Source organism: Pinus tabuliformis, chromosome Q, assembly GCF_031772625.1.
Source record: "Pinus tabuliformis cultivar Carrire ecotype Pingquan chromosome Q, CPIR1, whole genome shotgun sequence".
Classification (NCBI taxonomy): domain Eukaryota; kingdom Viridiplantae; phylum Streptophyta; class Pinopsida; order Pinales; family Pinaceae; genus Pinus; species Pinus tabuliformis.
In genome coordinates, this window is record NC_142296.1 from 101,510,680 (window position 1) to 101,533,171 (window position 22,492).

The window sequence follows — 22,492 nt, forward strand, 5'->3', positions numbered from 1 at the left end:
TCACACACGTGAGGGGAGGCCAAGACCCGCGATAGCAGTATTTGTGGTAGTTTTGGAGGAAACCAGGCGTTGTTTCCCTCCCAAAACGACCCCCCTTGGCTATAGGACCAACCACCCCCCCCACCTTAAAACTAAACAAAAACCTTAACTCATGTTGAATTTTTGTAGCTAAGGTTGATATTCAAGTCTACAAAGTCAAAGGAAGTTAAAATATTATTTTTGAAGTTCAGGTCAGACCCACCATACTAATGGGTTTGACCCTTGGTCAAAACCCTCCTCATTTGAGCTCTATATATTGACCAATCAACCTCCACCATTTGGCATCAATTTGGATCATCTATTCTTCTGTTTTTCTGTCCACACATGTGAAGAAGAGAGAGAGTAAACACCAGCAAAGTTTGACTTGCTTTGACCAGCATTCACTGTGGATTTTCTGGGCGGTTTGTCCTGCGTTGACTGAATATTCTGATACTTTATTTAACTGAAGTTTAACTGAGGCAGTTGACCGAATTTCTGGGATAGTTGACCGAAATTCAGCCTGTTTGACCACAGTTGACAAGAAGTTGCAGAGGCCGAAGTTCGGCTTGTTTGTTACCAATGAGGTAATAAACCGTCCCTAACCAATTGGTTCCAAACCAAACCAGCAGGTCAAATCTCACACACGTGAGGGGAGGCCAAGACCCAGGATAGCAGTATTTGTGGTGGTTTTGGAGGAAACCAGGCGTTGTTTCCCTCCCAAAACAACCCCCTTGGCTGTAGGACCAACCCCCCCCCTCCTAAACCTTAAAACTAAACAAAAAAACCTAACTCATGTTGAATTTTTTTAGCTAAGGTCCATATTCAAGTCAACAAAGTCAAAGGAAATTAAAATATTATTTTTGAAGTTCAGGTCAGACCCACCATACTAATGGGTTTGACCCTTGGTCAAAACCCTCCTCATTTGAGCTCTATATATTGACCAATCAACCTCCACCATATGGCATCAATTCGGATCATCTATTCTTCTGTTTTTCTGTCCACACATGTGAAGAAGAGAGAGAGTAAGCACCAGCAAAGTTTGACTTGCTTTGACCAGCATTCACTGGATTTTCTGGGTGGTTTGACCTGTGTTGACCGAATCTTCTGATGCTCTGTTTGACTGCAGTTTAACTGAGGCAGTTGACCACAATTGACAAGAAGTTGCAGAGGGCAAAGTTCAGCCTGTTTGACCACAGTTGACCAGAAGTTGCAGAGGACGAAATTCAGCCTGTTTGACCAGATTTGACTGGCTGTTGCAGAAGTCAAAATTCTCTCTTTTGACCAGGTTTGACCTATCTGATTTGTCTGGTCAGTTTGACCAAGATTGACTGGGATTTTCCCAAAAGTTTTTGTCTCTCTTGTGCATGCCTATTTTCTGTGATCTCTACTGCCCTACTGCATTTATGGTTGAAATTTTCTGAGCTATAATTGCTTAATGATCTAGAATGTGCTAAAATTAGAATAATATCATTGGAAGTAATTATCTGTATCAGAAAATTGTGCTGGTCTTGATTGCACTTGAAAAATCAACCCAATCCTAGCTGCTAGTAAACAATGATAATGTTAAATTTTTAATGTAAAAGTATCTTTTTACTTAAATTTTTAATAAACCACAGTAAGTGGTTCGAAACGCGTCGACCTTAAAACATCTATGTGATGTATCTACAAAAGACTTTGTATAGATCATGAATCACAAAAGCCTGCATTCAGAGTACCACTTATTGTTTTAGGATGTTTGAGAGAGATTCCTACCTTATCGGACTTCATATCGAAAAAATAAAATTTCATATCCCACTCAAAATTCAGCAAAATTAACAGTTTCCAAGGTTTTAGGATTGCAACATTTTCATGTTAAGCTTTTTCTACCATACTATAAGGTTGAGGAGATGAACCTTTCACTCAAATCAAAATCATTGGTTAGGCATGTCAAGCTTTTTCAATTCCTGCTATATTACAAGGTTGAGGAATCTAGGGAGTCCAAAAATTTTGAGCCAGATGATGCTTATGTAGCTCCTAATGATGATCCTATTTCTAGTAGTCGTGATGAGTTTGATGAGTGATATGTTGATCAATGGTTTGTAGTAGAGGCTAGTGGCCCAGTAGCTTATAGCATGGTTTTTAGACACTACTGGCCATTTGGAGCCTCGTTGATTATGTCTTTGCTGCTGATATGCAAACCACTCAGTGCCATTTTGATATATTCACCCTTACATGGTATATAGATGAGCAAATTTTGCACAATTTGTCTCTAACGGTTTGGAATCTTAAAAATAATTTTTTCATTAAAATTTAATTATTTTAATTTTGACTAAAAACATTTTCGGAAGAAATCACATCAGAAGAATTAGGTCAACGCGTTTCGAACCAAACTATGTGGTTCATCATTAGGACAAGATGAAGAATCAGATCATAGCTGTAGGTTAAATAGGGAGATGGGCCTTCTAACAGCTAAAAGGAAACGGCTATGTTTCAATGGGCGAGGAAAACCTAGAAAAATGAGAAGCCAATTTTGGTTAGATTGGAAATTTTTATTACTATTTTTATTTTTATTTTATTAATATTATTATTAATTTTTTTAAGTCAAATAATAGATATTATTTTAATGGAATTTAAACTAATAGAATAGTAATTGCCAATGTTTTAAAACTCTGACTCCGACTCCGACTTGGCCGAGGGTCGACTCCGACTCCGACTCCGACTCGGTATCAACTCGACCGGCTCGATTTCAATGACTCGGTAATTGTAAAAAATACATTAAATATTTATTTTTATAAAAACACATAATTTTAAAGATTTTCATTCATGTTTCCAAACACACAGCATTAGAATATAGATAGAAGACAACATATGATCAAAGTAGGCTCATGAATATATCCATTATATCAAAATGGCACCCAATGCATTGTCCAATACATACACGATGATGATATAGAGATCAAAACAAAAACACATAACCAAGGAGGCTATAAATGGCCTCTACAACAAAAGTCTGTGACCAGTACTACTTAGTACTGGCTACTGCTAGAGTTGCCAACATCATCTGGCTCAGTGTTACTTGGAAGTTGGGAGCAGGAGCGAAAGTGGGGAGCGAGAGCGAAAACGGGAGCGGGAGCAACATTTTCAGAAGCTCCTGGTTTGGGAGCGAATCCCAGAGGAGTTCGACAACCAATGTCACTAACATCAAGGTACATAGAGGGATTGGTGCTCTTGATTAAATACGAGTTCCATACCCTAATACATGACAAAATTCAATGGAAACATTGCAATCCTCCAATCCTGAAATCCTGAAAAACTGATAAGTCTGCTGGATTTTGAATGAAATCTAAAATTCTACTTTCTCCATATGAAATCCAATGAGGCCGAAACCACTCTCAAACATCCTGAGTCATTTCATGGTAATGTTAAAAATTTAAGTAAAAGGATGAAAATGAAGATTAAGGAGAATGTCACTTTTACTTTAAGAATTTAACATTACCATGAAATTTGAATAGCATATCAATAGTAGAGAGCATTTGAGTGTGTTAAATAGGGTTTGGGAGGGGGAAATGGACCCCAAATAACATTTAACTAATTCATAAAACACATTGGAGTTCAAACCAATCAGCAAACACTTCAAAATTTCATTAAAAAAATGTCAAATCGCTGTTTTGATGGGGTTACAGGCCACTGGTTATGACTCGGCCGAGTCAATACAGAAACGGCCGAGTTGGCCGAGTCAGCCATGACTCGGCCGAGTCATGGCTGACTCGGCCAGTCGAACCGTTCCAAGGGCCGGGTCACAGCAGAGGGTAATGGCTCGGATCAACCCGGCCGTTTCGGTATCGAAACGGCCGTTTCTTAAAACAATGGTAATTGCTAATAGGTATATTATATTATCAATTAGATAGATTTTAAGTTTTACCTAATCTAAAAACTAACATAGTGGTAAAATAAACATTATTAATATTTTATTATTATTTATTTATTTAATAAATAAACCTTCTTTAATATTTATATTAATAAGTATATTAAAAATTCAAAAAAAAACTAACATAGTGGTGAAATAAACAAAAAAAAAATCATAAATGAGCATTCTTTACTATTTATATTTTATTATTATTTATTTATTTAATTTATAAACATTCTTTAATAAATAAATATTTGTATTAAAACCATAAAAGTGATGAATTTAAATATATATAAATAAAACAAAAATATATATATATATATATACGGAATACAAGAGAAACCCATGGCTCCTCCTCATCACGATCTCCAACTGCAACTATAGAAGTAGTAGCACTCGCAGGCGCAATGAGGGGGTTGGGTAGCTTTTATAGGCTTGAGAAAAAAGCCTAAAACCAAAAAATAACCAAGATTGGAGTCTGTTTCCCTCCAAATTCCACCTCTGACGGGGTTTGACTTGCTCGGCCGGTTTAAGTCAGAATCGGCCGAGCCAGTCGCCCTGTTACCGAACCGGCCGAGTCCGTGACCGGCTCGACCAATTTGGTAACAGACCGGCCTTTGAACCGGTTTTTGTTCTGGACTGACCCGGGCAAGGGTCCGACTCGTTCGACTCGACCGATTCCGAATCGGTTCGGCCGTTTTTAAAACACTGGCCATAACGTAGGTCGCTAACTCTGCAAAACGTGTTATAACGCGCCTCTATTGCCTCAGGAACCGTGTTACCCGGCCCAACCATTTTTTGGGTACAAATCATCAGAATGCACACTGTTTAAGCAATGGTTGGTCTATGGTTCAACACTAAATGAGTAAAATGGTCCTAAAAGCGAATTACATTTGTTGATTGGATCCAAAAATTAATTTAATATGTATACATGGCGATGGCATGAAATGATTTGATCCAGAAATTATTTTTATATGAAGGAGGTTAGTAAATTGATCCGGTCAACAAAATCCATCAACAGAACTATGGATTTGCCCGTGGTAATTCAATGGCGGAGAGATTATGAATACTCAAGGAAATCTGTCAGTTGTGTGTACACTTGATGGTAATCGATCTGAGCAATTGAATTTTATTTCTCAGTGGATCAATCTGGCTCTGAGGACGGATCTGTATGCTCTGGCAATACACATTTTGTATTTTTCTTGTTTTCTTGTACTGGCACAGATCTAAGGAGTAATGTCATAGATGTATGAGTGTATAACCTTTGAGTGCGCATGGATTTCTGGTGTGCAACTATTGAGTATAAGTTGTGGTGCGTATGTAGCCTATGCTCAAATACACAGTGTGCATCTATTCAGCAGTCACAGAGTATGGTGAAGGGAGCCTGTGCAATTAGATAAAGTCATGAGATGCTCAGATCATAGCTGTCCTCTGTTGTTGTGTGTTGGTCCATCTGGCATCTATAACGCAGAGATTTCATCCGGCATATTAACAATAATTGCTGATCTGGAGATGTGTGGTACCTGGTTCATTTGAATTCTGGTGCGCACTGAGCTGATCTACGCTGAAGGAAGCGTGATTAATGTCTAGTCTCTGCGCATTCTTGGACAGGGCAGAGCAGAGATCCAAACTGATGCGAATTCTGGTGTTCTAAAGTGCACATGGATGGCCAGAAAAGAAATCGATCTGACCACGTATGGATTGCCAGTAAGAACCTCTGTCTACAAACAATTGTTAGATCTGAGGGAATTGATTTGTATTTTCTGATTTGCTCAATTACCATTGTACACACCTGTGCATTTGTTTGTGAATTGAATTTGGATTGAAGTGCGTTGTAAATTTGTAGATCTGAAGTGTGTTTGACAGAGGTCAGAGGAGGTTGAACGCATGGACAATAGCTGGAACATGATGTGAATAGATGCTAAATGTGTGACAGCTCAAAATAAAGTGATAATTTTATTTGCAGAGGTTGATTGCCCAAGCATTTGACAGAACAGAGCGCATATTGTGTGATGGTGTGAAGACAATACGTATGACTGAGTGCAGAGCGATTGTGTAGCTGATTATTGTGCGTTGATACAGGTATGGTCGAGCCATGTAAGCTGGTGAAGTAATAAAGTCGATGTAATTGCTGACCTGGAGATGTGTATTCGTAGTCAAGGTTAAGGCTTGTTGGAAGTCTTTATGCATGATATTGCGCATAGGCATTCATTTGTGATCCACATAAGGCCTGTTATTGCACTGTGCTTGATTAATATAGTATGTTGAACCCTATCTGGAGTTGTGGCAGGTTGTAAAGAGGCAATACCTAGTCTGGTGTGATTACAGAGATCTTCTACATCTGGCAGTGTGAGCTTCCTATGCCTGACAGAGTCTGAATTTATGAGATCGATTTGATGTGCGAAAACTCATAGTTGACACAGGTCAATGGCAAGGTTGTGTATTGCAGTAGAGTTTTATGATTAACACCTTATTTTGCATGGTTTGCATGCTAAGGGGCAGTTGTGCTTGTTACATGTCTTGTTGAGTTATTATGATGTATGCTGCTTGTTGTTGTGATTAGGGTTGAGATCAGTACGATGGCCCGAGTTTGATGACAGAAGTGTCACTCATTAATACTAACAACTGTGCTACAAGAAATGATGATGAGCTAGGGCTTTGTGACAGTATGGATGTTAGTAACTGTTGAAAATGTAGCGAGTAAAGGTCTTCTGGCTTGTCCCTTAGCCAGTGAAGATCTCGATTTGTCTTTCTCAGTATGAGTGCAAGCTCATGAGTTAGACTTCAGTTGGTATAAGTTTATTTTGTTATGCTCTTAACCTGCAAAAGATACCCAAATACAGAATATGCGAAGAAAGATACCCAGAACATAGAATAGTGAGAGACAACAGCAAATATTTTATTATTCAGAAAGCAATGTTCACTGGCCTCTTCGAGGGGGCAACCTCCAATAGAGCAGAGCTCGATACAAAAATAAGACACGATGCTCCTCGCAGGGAGTCTCTATCCTTTATATATGACTCATACATGCAATACCATGGATCAATACCATGGGTTTTATTAATACCATCTATCTAATACCATGGCCCATTTGCAACTAATTGTGGTCCCGTCATTAATTGCGGGTTAACCACTTACAATTATTAATATGGGCTTTATTGACTCTTTACTATGACTCGATCCCACTACATAAATAAGGGGGTTAGGGTGGGACCCTAACATGCCCTCCCCCTTAAGAATAGCCTTGTCCTCAAGGCTGAAGTTGCGGAAACTGCTGAAGAATAGTGGCTGGTTCTCAAGTTGCATCTTCCGGAGAGGTGTCTTTCCACTTGACGAGAACTTCCCTAATCATGCGGCCACACAGATGCCTTTCTCGTGTGTCTAGGACCTGTTCAGGTTGGAGCCAGATTGACCCTTCCTCATCCAATTCAGGTAGACTGGTTTGAATTTTGCAATTGTTCCCAATCACTTTCTTGAGGCATGAGACATGGAAAACTGGATGGATTTTTGCAGTAGGCGGCAAAGCCAGCTTGTAGGCTACTTCTCCAATGCGTTGAAGTACTTGATATGGTCCGTAGAATTTTGGAGATAGTTTCTGACAACCCTTGTCTTTGAGTGATGTTTGCTTATATGGTTGCAGCCTCAAAAAGACCTGATCCCCTTCTTGAAATTGGCGCTCTGAGCGATGCTGGTCTACCTGTTGCTTCATGCGGTTTTGAGCTTGATGAAGATTCTCTCTAAGATGGGCGAGCATGGTTGCGCGGTTTTGTAGGAGTTGATCCACTGCTTGTACCTTTGAGCCCCCCTTGATATAAGAAGTAGGGGAAGGAGGGAGTTGACCATATACTGCTTCATAGGGAGTCATTTTGGTGGTGGCATGATAGTTGGTGTTATACCACCATTCAGCCAGAGGTAACCATTCTACCCAAAGATGTTGCTTTTCTGAAGTGAAACACCTAAGGTAGGTTTCCAGACATTTGTTGACGGCTTTCGTTTGACCATCCGTTTGTGGATGATAAGAAGCACTGAGTTTTAGTTGGGTGCCTTGTAGCCTGAAGAGTTCCTGCCAAAAATTACTGGTGAAGATCGGGTCGCGATCGGACACAATAGAAGTGAGCATGCCATGCAATTTGAAGATCTGATCCATGAAAGATTGAGCGACCAAAGTCAGTGTAAACGGGTGGGGTAGGGTGCAGAAATGAGCATACTTCGAAAGTCTGTCCACAACCACCATGATGACTGACTTGTTTCCTGACTTTGGAAGACCTGTAATGAAATCCATAGAAACCTCGGTCCATATTGCTGCCAGGATGGGCAACGGTTGTAATGTGTCTGGTGCTTTGACAGTCTCCCCTTTGTGGCGTTGACAGACATCGCATTCTGCTACAAAAGTGAGGATGTTCTTTTTCATACCTGTCCAAAAAAATGATCTTCTGGTGCGAGCATACGTCTTTTGAAAGCCTGAATGTCCTGCAATGGGGGATGAGTGCAATTCTGCCAAAATGCGACTTTTGAGGGTGGATGTTGGTGATATTACGACTCTGTCCCTATAGCGAAGAATCTCATCCTGCCATGAGTAGCCCTTGGTGGAATTTGGATCCGCCTGCAATTGAGAAATGAGTTGGGAGAGCCCGGGATGTGAAAACCATTCCCTGCGAGCTTCTTCAATCCATTCTGGAATGGGAAGGGAAATTGCTAGCAGGGTACTTCCCTCCTCAAATTGGCGAGATAATTCATCTGCTACACTATTTTCTTGCCCTTTCTTGTAGATGATCTCATAATCATATCCCAGCATTTTGGTGAGCCATTTATTTTGTTGTGGGGAGGATAGGCGTTGCTCCAAAAAATATTTAAGACTCTGATGGTCTGTGCGGATTTGGAAACGTCGCCCCAATAAGTAAGGTCGCCAGGTCTCTACTGCATGTAAAATGGCCATCATTTCCTTCTCATAGGTAGATTGGCCCAGATTCTTCCCACTTAGTTGTTGGCTTGTGAAGGCCAAAGGTCACCCTTCCTGCATTAAGACCGCCCCAATACCTGTACTCGAAGCATCACATTCAATGACAAAAGATTTGGTGAAGTCAGGTAGTGCTAAGACTGGAGTGGAACACATGGCATTTTTGAGAGTTGTAAATGCCTGTTGTGCGTCCTCATTCCAGAAGAATGAATTTTTCTTCAGGAGTTGAGTGAGGGGCTTCGCTATGCGACCATAATTGCGGACAAATTTGCGATAATAGCCCGTGAGACCCAAAAATCCTCTCAAGCTCCTGAATATTTAAATGAAAATCATAGATGTCAAGCAATTTTCCACCATCACTTACAATTGGATCCTCATCATTAGTATCAAACTTTGCCTCTTCCTCAACCCTCTAGGGAAATCAATCAAGAGCACCCAATTTTTATGACACTACCTAATCCAAGCTTTAAAATATGGTAGAAAAAAATTAACACGCCTAATATTGATGTTGGCTTGAGTGAATCGTAGATTTTTGCTAAGGCCTATTAGCCACCATTTTGTGGGTGATATCCCTAGGTGAAACATTTTCTCCTAGGTGGTCCTCAACTGGCAGCCAGCAGCCCCTTGCAGCCACCAACTAGCTCGTTGTGTCATTTATCCACCACCTAAGCCAGCGATGTGGTCCCTCACCCATTTGTCATAATCATATGTTTGAAGGTGGGCCACCCGAACCTAAAGGTATGCCTTGTCATTTGATAATTGAGTGTTGTAGTTTTCTTATTATGGATACTTTTGGGCATGTATTAATGGGGGGATTCGGCGGAAACAGTGGGCTAGGTCTGTGCTATTGTCCCCTAGACCTATTTTGGATTTAACCTTAGACCTTAGGCTCGTGGGATCTCTTTTACTTCTTTTACTGACCTTTGGGCTTTAGGGATGGTACTACATGGAAAACCTTGATTTTGGTTGTGTGGTCCCGCTCCCTCCACATATATCACTCCCCTTCCACTCAATATAACCCCATTCAACATTTCTCTCACCTGGGTCCACATAGGGTTAGTGTTCCCCCTCCCCTTGCCCACACCTTGGGTTGGGCCTGAAATGATGCCCCGGAGGTTAATGCAGCAGAAAAGAAAAGTAAAAGCATAATTGGCCACATTCAACAGAAAGATGTACCACAAAATGCAAAAGATGGTCGGGATAAACACATTTAGCATGTGGGCAAAAGCCAATACATGAGCTCTACCCCATCATTATGGCCATCACCCTAATTCCTTCAAGCCCTAGATGAGCCTCCTTTATCATTCAGGAACCCATGGTTGTCCCAACCCCTAGTAGGCAATGAACTGCCCTAACTTAAAGGGGGTATCCACTGCTATATCTTACACATCATGCTCTTATCCCTTGAGCCTCAAGCAGTCAATTAAAGAAAAATCATAAAAGGCAAAATGCATATAAAGAAAGGTGTAAAAATCAAGGTCGAGGCACCTAATGTACCACAATTGCTCCCTCCTATACATTATATACCCAAGTGTGAGTTTCCTTTTTATTGGCTACCCTTGTACCCCAGCATGTGGCCTAAGGCTGCCCCTTTTATTCCCTACTCCATTCATCTCTTTATCACATGCCACCACCCTTTGAAGGATGTACCTTGGACATATTATCCCCTTTAAAAGTAGAAATCGCCTAATAGAATACTTGGTTAACCCCATTTGGAGCTTAGAGGCATTAGCACATGCCAAAGCCCACTATGGAAGGGTATGCCATTATGAAATGTCCACCTATTGTCTATGGTTTGTAAGCTCTTTAACTCGATTTCCTTTGATGACTTGTTGTACTGGAAGGCTAGGGGACGCATTGGATCTTATGCGGGATTGCAGATGGTCTCCATTTTGGGTTTGGTCTCCCTATACGAGGTCCTCTCCTAACCATTCAGAGGGCTACATTGGCACATATAGGGTGTTTGTAGAGAGCCATGGGCCTCCACAGCAGTAGACAGCGCTTCATGGATCCCCAGAGATGTTCAAAGATTGCTCAAGATTCACCTATTAAACAAGGAAAATGCACATGGTTCACCATGCGCAACCGGCCCCACAGTTGTACCATGCACTTGGCAGATGATCTGTGACTTGTATGTTGATGTGGCATCACTTACACCATCATCTAAGCCCTTACAGATGGTCTACAGGCATCTTTGACTTACTTGGAGACCCATGAGGTCACTTGTGTGCCCTCACACCCATTGGGAGCACCACAAGTTTATTATGTGGAGAACAAGGGGCCAACCCCTTGTCCATCACTTTTGGAAGTCCTATTCATCATTATGGCACTTATGGACTTCAGCAGTGTTTTTAGAGAGCCCGATAATATGTATTGTTGATCATTCGACCTCTTGAGAGGCTTGTTATTTGTTTATGAACTAGTTTGGTGGGCTTGTCACCAAAAGTTAGTTATTTGCACATTATTTTTAGTTTAGGGGCTACTAATGTAGGCTCAAATAGCTAAATAGAACTCATTAGGAGTGTATAAATACAAATGACGAGAGTTCATTTCTCATCATCACTTGTTTTGGACTTGTATCTCTCTTGTGATTTTCACTATTCCTTCTTGGTGGACGATATTTGGAGCATGGATGAATTTTGATGTATGGATTGTCTTTTCTTATCTTGGAGCTTCATGATTGGCAAGTCTATTGGTGGTTGGATATATTCTCTTACATGTAAGTGCAAATTTAATGTTATTATTCTTTTACTTTGTCATGTGCATTGAATATGAGATTTTCGCTATACTAGGATTAGTTGTTGCATGCATTTACTACGAAATTGTGGAATTATGTTTCTATATTGCATATCTCTATGTATGGGCCATGTATGTTGAACGAATTCTCCTAGGGATAATTCTATAGGAGAATTTATCTTGCTAAGCCACTTCACCTTGCAAAAACGAAGTATAAAAGCTTTTAAGGTCCCTTTCCTTTGCCCTAGTGACAAGCAAAGTTGATCTTAAGGCCTCCTTGACCTAAAAATGAAGTCTATCTTCATATTCTTCTTGACTCCAATCTCCCCAAAGGATTAGGCAATGTTCTACCATAAGGTGATCACTTAAAGAAACATTTTTCTTCACCCATCGTTCTTTATTTTAGGTCTAGCCACATTAGGACTCCTAGGGCATCATTTTCCTGACAAACCACCCATAGAAAAAGTTTGATCTCTAGCCCTCAACTGCACTGGTGTCTCTCCTAGGCCTCCTCCAAATTTAAGGAAATTCCGCCAATGGAGTTGTGAGATATCCAAAGCCCTAGCCTCTAGATTGGTTTTTGCACTAAGTTTCCCTAGGCTAGTTCCTCATAGGGATCATTTTGCACCTTCAACTAAAAATAAATTCTTTGGTCCCTGTCTCCTCCTTGTTTAGGTCAAGTCTATCATTGGTTGCTAAACTCCTTCCTCTTGACCTAACCTGGGTCCACTTGGTACCGTGTGGTCCCATACCTTTGAAAAGCCAACTCTTCATAAACCATTTGGGAAACCAAGTTCAACAAGGATTTTAGGGTTTTGGAAGGTCCTTTACAATTCACATTCCTTAAACCTAGCCCCTAAATCCTCATCACCTACTTCTAGATAGCTTTGTACCTTGCTTAAGAAGCAAGCAAGACCCATTCTTGAGCCTCTCCTAGGAAAGGGTCCCCCAGATCACTTCACACCCATCTTAGTTGATCTATCCTTTATAAGTGATTCTCTATATACAGGGTCTCCTCCCATCGGTGAAAGTCCGTAAAGAGTAGGAAGCTTTAGCTGTGGTGATAGTGGGCTTTAGCTTCATTGTTACTCTTGACCTAGCATGTGTCCCTCTAGAACCCCCTACTAGTTTGAGCAATAACAAGTCCCGCAAAGGAGTCCAACAATCAATATCACCAATATATTCGTCTAATCAAGGTACATAAAGAGCTTGATGCTCTTGATTAAATGCCAATTCCATACCCTAACACAATAGAAACTAATGAAAATGTTGCAATCCTACTAATCCTGAAATCCTTTAGATTGTTAAGTCTATTGAAATTTAAATGGTATACGAAATTATAATTTCTCCATATGAAATTTAATGTGGTTGGAACCACTCTCAAACATCCTGAAACAATTAATGGTAATGTGAAAATTTTAAGTAAAAGGATGGAGAAGGAAATGTCAACTTTAAATATCACCATTATTTGCTCGCATTTTTGGTGCAAACTAACAGTAAAACCCTCTTTTAAAGAAAATTTTCGGGTCTTAGAGGCTTCACAAAGTATCATTAATTCATAATTAACCTCTAATTAGGCATTAAAACCAAACATTTGGGTCCCAACGATCAAATTAAGGCAAAATCAAATAAATAAAAAATGAAAACATGTTGTACAGACACTGAAACGTGTTTTGGTCCATATGGAACAAGTTACCCACAAGTGAAACATGTTTCATACTGATTGAAATGTGTTTCAAGTGCATTTCAGTGACATTTCATCATTTAGGTACGGAAACACACTAATACAGGGAGGGAGGGAGGGAGGGGGCATGTTCCCTGCAACATAGCTTAGGACTAATTAGTTAAATAAGAGCGTAGTTACCCCATAAGTAAAGGTAACTTGGTTGACAAGTTAGCATTTTAAACTTCAGTTCCTCTTCTGTATAAATAAAAATCTTAACCCTCCATTGTTATCAATCAATCTATTAAACATTTCACTCTTTTCAAGTACATTATGTCTTCCTCTATATTTTAGATTGTGTAGGTGCAATCGACAACTAGGTGTGCAAGTGCACCCAACCCTTATTCTTTATCATTGTTGTTTATTTCCCTTTATGGTGTTTTTTTTCAGAAGAAAAAAACACTGGTTTATATAATGTACTAGTACATTCTTCAGCATAAAACATAATTACATAACTTCTATATACCTATATTCGGCAAGGACCAAATCCTTATATACTAACAAAGACAGCATGTTCCAGCTTGTTCCAGCTATGTATCAAAAAGTACATCTCCTATATAATATCATAGCAAAATAAGTATCCAACAGAAAATCAGTTAATACAAAAAGTTGCAAATGTCTAGGGCAGAATAATGGATCCTTCATCTCTTATGTAATTCTCTTTATGGTGTTTATAACTGTAGTAGTTCCAATATGGGTATTGGAACACTGCAATCAGAGACAAGTTCAGAGAAAACATCTTACATACTTTACTGCCTTTTTTAAAATCATTGCCAGATCATGGTTTGGCAGTAATACCAATCAAAAGGCTGGGTTAGATTAAGGTTTATAGTTTCAAGATCAAGTATATATATTATGAGCAGAGCTTATATTATCTATCATTGTCAGTTGAACTAAACACAAAACCTACATTGGATTTTGGTTTTTGCACCATACCCATGCCAGGTAATATTTCCCCCCTTTCCTGTGTTTATTGTTGAGATAGATACAATTTGGGTACTGAAACACTGCTATCAGAAACAAGATCAGAGAAAACATCTTGCCTACTTTACTGCTGATTTAAGATCATTTTTTTCCAGTATACCAATGAAAAGGCTAGTTTAAAACGAAGTTTATACTTTCCAGATCCCAATAATGTATATTATGGGCAGAGATTATCTATCCTCATAGGATGAACTAAACACGAGACCCTTTGATGAGAAAAATATAGCCTAGCATAGTCATGCTGTACACAATTCGCTGTATTAGATAGCTGTCAAATATCAATTGCACAGAAAAAAAAGAAACGCATAGAGATGATTAGAAGATGACACCTTAAGCCATTGACAATCCAAGCAGTTTGAATGCAATATGTATCATACCTTGTCTCTCCTTTTTCTCTTGGAATAAGCTGTGAAGCTTTCTGTGACAAATTGAGAGAAGTGATCTCTCTCTTTCTCCTGGACAAAATACACAAACCAAACCTAGTTTAAATTTCACAAAATAATACATAACAAACTCAGCCATTCAAAACACAAAAGAGTTTTGGCATTGATTTGCACACAAGAAAATATTACGCTTATGAGAAAACTGCACAGAAATTTTCATTACTTGTAAACTTGAATAAATAAGAACTTTGAGAATGATCTTACTTTTCAGAAATGAAAATGTAACACTCAAAATGAACAAACTCTCCAACAACATTGTAATTCATTTTCACCCACTGATTGAAGGAAATAGTACACATGGTATTTTGAGTTATATGTTCACGAAATGGCATCTATGGGTTTGAATGAACTTATGAAGTGATATTAAAAACACAGAAATTTGTATATTTAGTAGCATTTTACATCAAACCTTTTATTAAAAAAAATTGTAATAGATTTTAACAAACTTATGCCCTGTAAATCTGTAAAGTTTTTCACATGGTTATAGCCATTCCCCTTTACCAAAATTACCTAGAGACCTATTCAACAGGTGCTATGATGTATTAAAAGAATGCAGGAATGAATAACAGTCCAACCAGAACTGTATTGAATACTAATAAAGTCATTCCCCAAATGTGGGTTTGTCAAAGCTGTTCTTTCTTGCTTATTTCTTCTACAACTTTAAAGGCATTATTGTGATTGTTCAATACTATCATAAAGCTACAAATATCAATCTATTTGAAGGGAAATTGCCACTTGGAGGGAGGATGCCTAGAAGCTCTTCTCCAACACCCTCCTTTGTTGGTTTGCAGTAAGTTTAATCCTCCTTGCTAGGCCACACTGCAAAGTTCCCTAGCAAGGGATTTTCACTCTATTTCATGCCATAGTCAATTTTATTGTTGGAGGTTTTCCCCTTGGAGGGATAACATCTAGTGGGGCCATGACTTCATGATTTTCCTTGATTAGCCGAGGGGTTAATTTAGCTATTGGGTTCTAACCTCTTGCCCTCATTCACACGCACCAAATAACCATTCTAAGAGGCTTTTCTTCTTAATCTCATCTTTCCATTTGATTCCTCTTGACTCTATAACCCTAATAGGATGTTGGCAATATTCACATTCCTCCATCACCTTTTTCCCCTTTTTACACAATAAAAAAAGCCCTAAAAATCTCACAAAAAATGTTTCACTAAGGCTGCCATTGACATCACTTTGTGCCTTATTGACCATTCCTTCATGACCCTAGTAGGGAAGGCTCCCTTGAGCCAGAGAAGAGCTAGCCTAGAGTGAGAAGATAGGTTGTTGAGGTGACAATAGGTGACCTACCTAAAAGGTTCGCATCAGATTGTGCATTGTGGATTGGGGATTTTATCATGCATGTACAAATTTGGGCAGTAATAGGTACCATCCTTTTTTTCTTTGCAATGAAAGTGTAAAACTACACTGGTGTTGCTGGGCTTCAATTTTAATTGTCATAAAACACAAAGAACAACAAATATTATCTTATTGCATTCTCTCTTATAGCCATCTACTTAGATGATGGGTTAAATAGCAAGGTTCACCACCTAAATTTCACTAAATATAAAATAACTCCTTCACAAACTTCCAAGACCACTAGAACGTGCAATTGAGTTACTTCACAAACATACCTTGGCTTTATTTTGATATTTTAGAGCAAGAAATAAAGCAATTGTCCTAACATATCATTTGGTAATTGTTTCCTGACATATACACTATATAGGTCTACATAGAGAAAAATTGTCATATTTTCCATACTTTGGCATGATTAAAGAAAACCCAAGAGACCACTGTCCATCTCAAATTTATCATTCTATCAAACGAAGTTTTATTCAGCCTGCCAAATCTAAAGGAAAAGTCATATTCTCAAACTAGCTCCAAGGCTGCACCCCTAAGATGTTGAAAATAGTAGCGAGAAGTTGACTCCTTGATGTGTGCCTTAATTCAAGGAGTCAAATTCTAGTTTCTTCTTTGTAATACTTGATTTCCTAAAATTAGGAGATTCCCTTTAATTTAGGAATCATTCCATTAAAATTAGGATGCAGTAAACTGATGTGTTGAAATTGAAGGTTGAGTTCTTGATTTTCTAGTGTGAGTTGATTGAGGAAAACATGAGTGATTGAGTTTCAAGTGGTTGACTTGAAATAGGACGAGTTGCATGAGCAGTTAACTAATGCTAACTCAATCGATCACAAAATCATTCCTTAATTAGCAATTCACTAATTTTAGCCATCTGAATTGCTATAAAAAAGCGAAGGCACATTGTTGATCATTGTTTTGGTAAGCACGAGTTGGTGAGACCAAGCAATAGGAAGCACAAGTTTATGCGTGGAGCTTGTGAGAGGAAGAGTGTGCAAGAGAAGCTTGTGCACAGATTGGTAGAGGGCAGCAGAGATCAGCAGTCTTGCAAAGGTTTCAAGCTTAGATCAAGCAGGAAAGACAAGTGTGTCTTTCAGATTGAAATTCTTGTATTTTGTAAGAGATCAATTGCTCAATTTTTGCTATCAATAAAATTCTCATCAAGCAGAGGGTTTTCCCAGTTGGCTTCCCTAGACAATTCTGTACTTTTGAATTGTGTGACTGTGCTTTTATTTTTGTTCATATTCTGCTGCATCTAGTAGAGAAAATTTGTGTTTATGTGAGAAGAAATTTTATTTCAGATGGTTCATATTAGCAGATCAAAATTTCATGTATTTTCTGCATGGTATCAGAGCTTGGATCAGAATAAAGATAGCACATCCAAGAGCAACCTGTTAAAGAGAAGGACGAATCTGTGTTATCTCCTGAGTTTGGAGGGTTGAGGCTAGGCAGAGAGTTGACCGAGTTTAGTGACTGTTCTGGGCATGAGGATGAGCAGCTAAGTCACTTGACAGGGGACACTGGACACACAAGACACGAGGATTCGAGTGTCCGACACGGGCACATTGACCCCCTGGAACAAGACACGTTAGGACACGTTATATATTATTTTATTAAAATATATATATATATATATATATATATATATTAAAAATTAAATATTTCTTACACAAATTATCATTCATGATACAAATTCATTGATTCAAACATAGATCTTCATCTAGATGTAAGCTTTACAAAGGAACATTATGCATACAAATACAATTGTGACAGATTCATCAATTATCCAATAGGAGAAAGACAAGAAACTGCAGTTTTCTCATTAAGTCATCAAAATCAAAATGTGTTACATAGGTAGTAGCAATGCCGATGGCAAATAGAAATAGCAAATACAAAACAACTACAAGCCTCAAGGCAGTAGGTATCTCATGAGTCATCAATCATCATCATCATCAAAATCAAAATCACTGTCATCATCATGGTCACCACTGCTCTCCTCTGCTGCATCCTCCTCCTCTATATCCAATGTCATCTTTGCATCTGCTGGTGTGGAGGATGACCCCTCAACAGTATAGCCATCATCAAAAGTGACAAGCTCTAGCACTGGCTCATTAAGATCCAAGCTGGCCAATGCCAACTCAACACTGTTGTCCAAACCCATATCATCAAGAACATCCCACATCTTTGTCTTTTCCTTCAACCACTCATCCCTCTGCGTGTAAATAAGACAAAGGTTGGTGTGCACATACACCATTGTCTTTGCGTTGGACTGCTCAAGCTTGCTCTTCTTGACAGTATACAAATTCTCATATGTGCTCCAATTCCTCTCGCAACAAGAGCATGAAGTCACCTAAGAGATGAGCCTCATGGCTAACTGTTGTAGAGGAGGGCTTGTTGCCCCATGAGTTGCCCACCAAAAATAGGGCTTCTTCGTCCCCCTATCTCTAATCACATCATATCTTACAAATCGACCAGTGCCAGTGGAAAACTCTGCAAATGCATCCTCCACCTCATCAACGGATGCTCTATCCTGAAAATCTGCCTCAATAACCTCCCTTGTGAAATTTCACCATCCATGTGAGGAGGGAATCTACGAGAAGGTCCACCATTCAGCCACTCATGGTTGTAATATTTTGGGTTCAATGAGTGAGCCAAACAATGCAAAGGTGTGCAATTCTTGTCCCATCTACTGACAAGAATATCCTGTATGGCGGTGAAGAAAGCCTCTGATGATGTCTCATACTCAGGGCACTCACTTTGTAAAATAATGTTACTCAGAGACTCAATCATCGAATCCCATCCCTCATAAACCTCTTCTAGGCTGGGTTGGTCTGTATCTGCAAATCGTAGCAGATAAATGATAGGGTCCATGATCTTAATAAGTAGAACTACCCTCTCCCACCAAGCATCATCTAACACTGTGTCCTTCACTCTTTTTGACGTTGTTTGATCTATCTTTCTCCAAAAAGACCAAAACTCTGAAATAACCATGGCCCCAAGAGCGGTCTTGTTAATTTTGGAAACTAGGGCCAAACTTCACCGTGGACAGCTCATATGAGGCAGCTGATATTTTTATTGGATTCCTCTCTCCGAGAGGTGTAGGATTGATCTAAAGATCATCCCATTCTAATATGTACAAATGGAATTATGAATTTATTTTGATTTATGGACAAATTGTCAAGGTCGACCAACAAACTCATGTAGGCTCAGAAGCCCAACAGTCATGTTTATTCATCCTCAATGTTTGCATATAAATACAAGGTGCCTCCTCCTCATTTGGACACTTCATTCACTCACACATCTCTCTCTTCTTGATTGGGTATGGATTTCTAAGACTTCTCTCTCCACACGTGCGAAGAAAGGACTGCATTTTTTCTGTCCCTATGTTGAGTCTTGACCGAAAATTGTAGAAGGTTGTTTTGACCAGCGTTGACCATCTTTGACTGTGATTTTGTGTGGGGTATTTTTGTTTGGGTAGTGCATAATTTTGGGCACAAAATCCGAGGTCGTTTGACCTTTGTTTGACCATCGTTCACTGTGCTAGGGCTTGGAGTTGCGTTGACTTTCATTGACCAAGTTTGACTGGATATTTTCGAACTGTTTTTGCGCTGATTTGACTTGTTGTTGGAGGTCGAGTTGACTGAGTTTGACCGAGCTGTTTTAGAGGTCAAAATCTACCCTATTGACCAACGTTGACTTTCTGGTTAGGGATTTCTGTTTCTGCTGTTTCACTGATCAGATTTCACTGTGATTGGGCAAGTGAATATTGTGTATTGTACTCTCTCTCTGCTGAACTTTTGAAGAATTATAAGAAGAATTGATCAAGGGTTCCCCACACTGGGGTTTGTCCTTGTCTGGTGCCATATCTTGTGTCCCCTTGTCTTGGCTTGTCTTCTACTATTATTGTTTATGTTCTATCTGCATTTTACTATCATGATGATGTGATTGCTAAATTGGATATTGATATTGGGCTAATAAAGAAATTGAAGTAAAATTGCTTTAAGCATAGAACATACGATTGTTATCCAAAAATTAACATGGTATCAGAGCTGAGGCGAACCATAGAAGGGAGATCAATTATGACAGAGGACAAGGAAAAATGTGCCCTAGCAGGCAAGAGTAGCAAGGCCAAGGGCAAGAAGGGCCAAGGAGAGGTCGAGTCTAGTCAGAAGGACAAGGAGAAGGATCTAAGCAAGATCAATAGATTTCATTGCCATGAGTTTGGACACTATGCTTCTAAGTGTCCTAGTAAGAAGAAGGGGGTTGGAAAGGATCAAGTTGTTGCATCAACAAAGGTAGATGACTTTTCTGACATTGATTGCTTGCATGTCAAGCTCAACAGATAACAGTATATGGTATATTGATTTAGGGGCTTCCTTCCGCATGAAAGGGAATAAGAAGAGTTTCAACCACTTGAAGGAGAACATGCAGTTTCAGATTGAGCTAGGAGATGATGGTCAATATGCAGCTAGAGGAGTTCATATTGTTAGTTTTCAAGGGAAGTTAGGTAATCCTCTTCATCTCAGAGATGTTCTCTATGTTCCGCGATTAGCTTTTGGATGTAAGAAGTAGATAGGTGTGAGGGTGAAAAATCCCTACAAGTTGCAAGTAGAGAGTTGTGCAACCTTGAGCAGTAAGTAGGGAATGCACAGAGTAGAGAAGTGGTGGTTGAGCGAAGCAGGATAGAGCTCTCGAGATGGAGCCTCAGCCAATATCTCAGTTTCAATTCAAGCTAGTTGGTTCTTAGGTTGACCAGCAAGATCATGACAATGAGGACCATAGCCCAGGGCGAGTGGAGGTAGCCACTCAGTTAGAGACTTCTAGTATAGGAAAAGTTTGAGCCAAGTGGGCAAAAGATTTGGTTAAGGGAGATCAGAAGAGAGTTGAGTCTCCCAGCATCAAGAGGCAGACACACAGGTACAAAAGGTACATGGCACTTGTGACTAAAGAGGTGGACTCGCAGAGCATGGTGGGAAAGAACAGGTCATCAAAACAGGTTTCCTAGAAGAAAGCAAGGAAGTCTTCTAGTTCAGAGGGAGCAACTGCAACAGCAGAGAACTTGGTAGTGTTGGAGACAAATCCAGGTGGATGAGGTTCTTCCAGGAACACCTTCCTCGCTAAGAGGGAATGTTGAAAATAGTAGCAAGAAGTTGATTCCTTGATTTGTGCCTTAATTCAAGGAGTCAAATTCTAGTTTCTTTTTTGTCATACTTGATTTCCTAAAAAATAGGAAATTCCCTATAATTTAGAAATCAGTCCCTAAAAATTAGGACGAGTTAAGATGCACTTAACTAATGTGTTGAAATTGAAGGTTGAGTTCTTGATTTTCTAGTGTGAGTTGATTGAGGAAAATATAAGTGATTGAGTTTCAAGTGGTTGACTTGAAATAGGATGAGTTACATGAGCAGTTAACTAATGCTAACTCAATCAATGACAAAATCATTCCTTAATTAGAAATTCACTAATTTTAGCCATCTGAATTGCAATAAAGGAGCGAAGGCACATTGTTGATCATTGTTTTGGTGAGCACGAGTTGGTGAGACCAATAAATAGGAAGCACAAGTTTTTGTGTGGAACTTGTGAGAGGAAGAGTGTGCAAGAGAAGCTTGTGCACAGGTTGATAGAGGGCAGCAGAGATCGGCAGTCTTGCAAAGGTTTCAAGCTTAGATCAAGCAGGAAAGACAAGTGTCTTTCAGATTGAAACTGTTGTATTTTGTAAGAGATTAATTTCTCAGTTTTTGCTACCAATAAATTCACATCAAGGAGAGGGTTTTCCCAGTTGGCTTCCCTAGACAATTTTGTGTTTTTGAATTGTGCGACTGTGCTTTTATTTCTGTTACTATTCCGCTGCATCTAGTAGAGAAATTTTGTGTGTATGTGAGAAGAAATTTTATTTCAGATTGCTCATTTTAGCAAATCAGAATTTCGTGGACTTTCTACATAAGAGAACCAAAGGCGTAGTTCCTTCACCTTGCTAGGGAACTACCCCAAGCTCTACTACAATCACTACCCCAATCCCTACTATAATCAATGCCCTAAAACCCTATGATAGACCAATGACAAGAAAGTATATCCAAACACGATCATACTCTCAAGATTAATCTCAAATTTCAATTGTTTCTAGCTTCTACATATTATATCATCATCTCCACCATTAATCAACTAATAAAACTCATTTAAAGATAATATTATGAGATCATACTCTCAAGATTAATCTCAAATTTCAATTGTTTCTAGCTTCTACATATTATATCATCATCTCCACCATTAATCAACTAATAAAACTCATTTAAAGATAATATTATGAGATGGTAGCGAATCATTCAGAACACCTTTAAATCACCATTCAACCATTTTGATGTTAAGACATAGAGTTGCTAAATTGTTTCC

The 22,492-nt window shown here is 39.2% G+C and overlaps 1 protein-coding gene across 9 annotated transcripts in view; it reads right to left on the reverse strand.

Moving 5' to 3' along the window:
* LOC149218430 (OVARIAN TUMOR DOMAIN-containing deubiquitinating enzyme 6-like) overlaps positions 1-22,492 on the reverse strand; it is a 219,094-nt gene that overhangs the window by 174,545 nt on the left and 22,057 nt on the right. For all 9 annotated transcript variants that reach the window (XM_089383992.1, XM_089383988.1, XM_089383990.1 and 6 more), the window contains one exon: positions 14,682-14,759. In XM_089383992.1, coding sequence (XP_089240118.1) covers positions 14,682-14,759 — 78 coding nt within the window. The remainder of the gene's footprint in view (positions 1-14,681; positions 14,760-22,492) is intronic.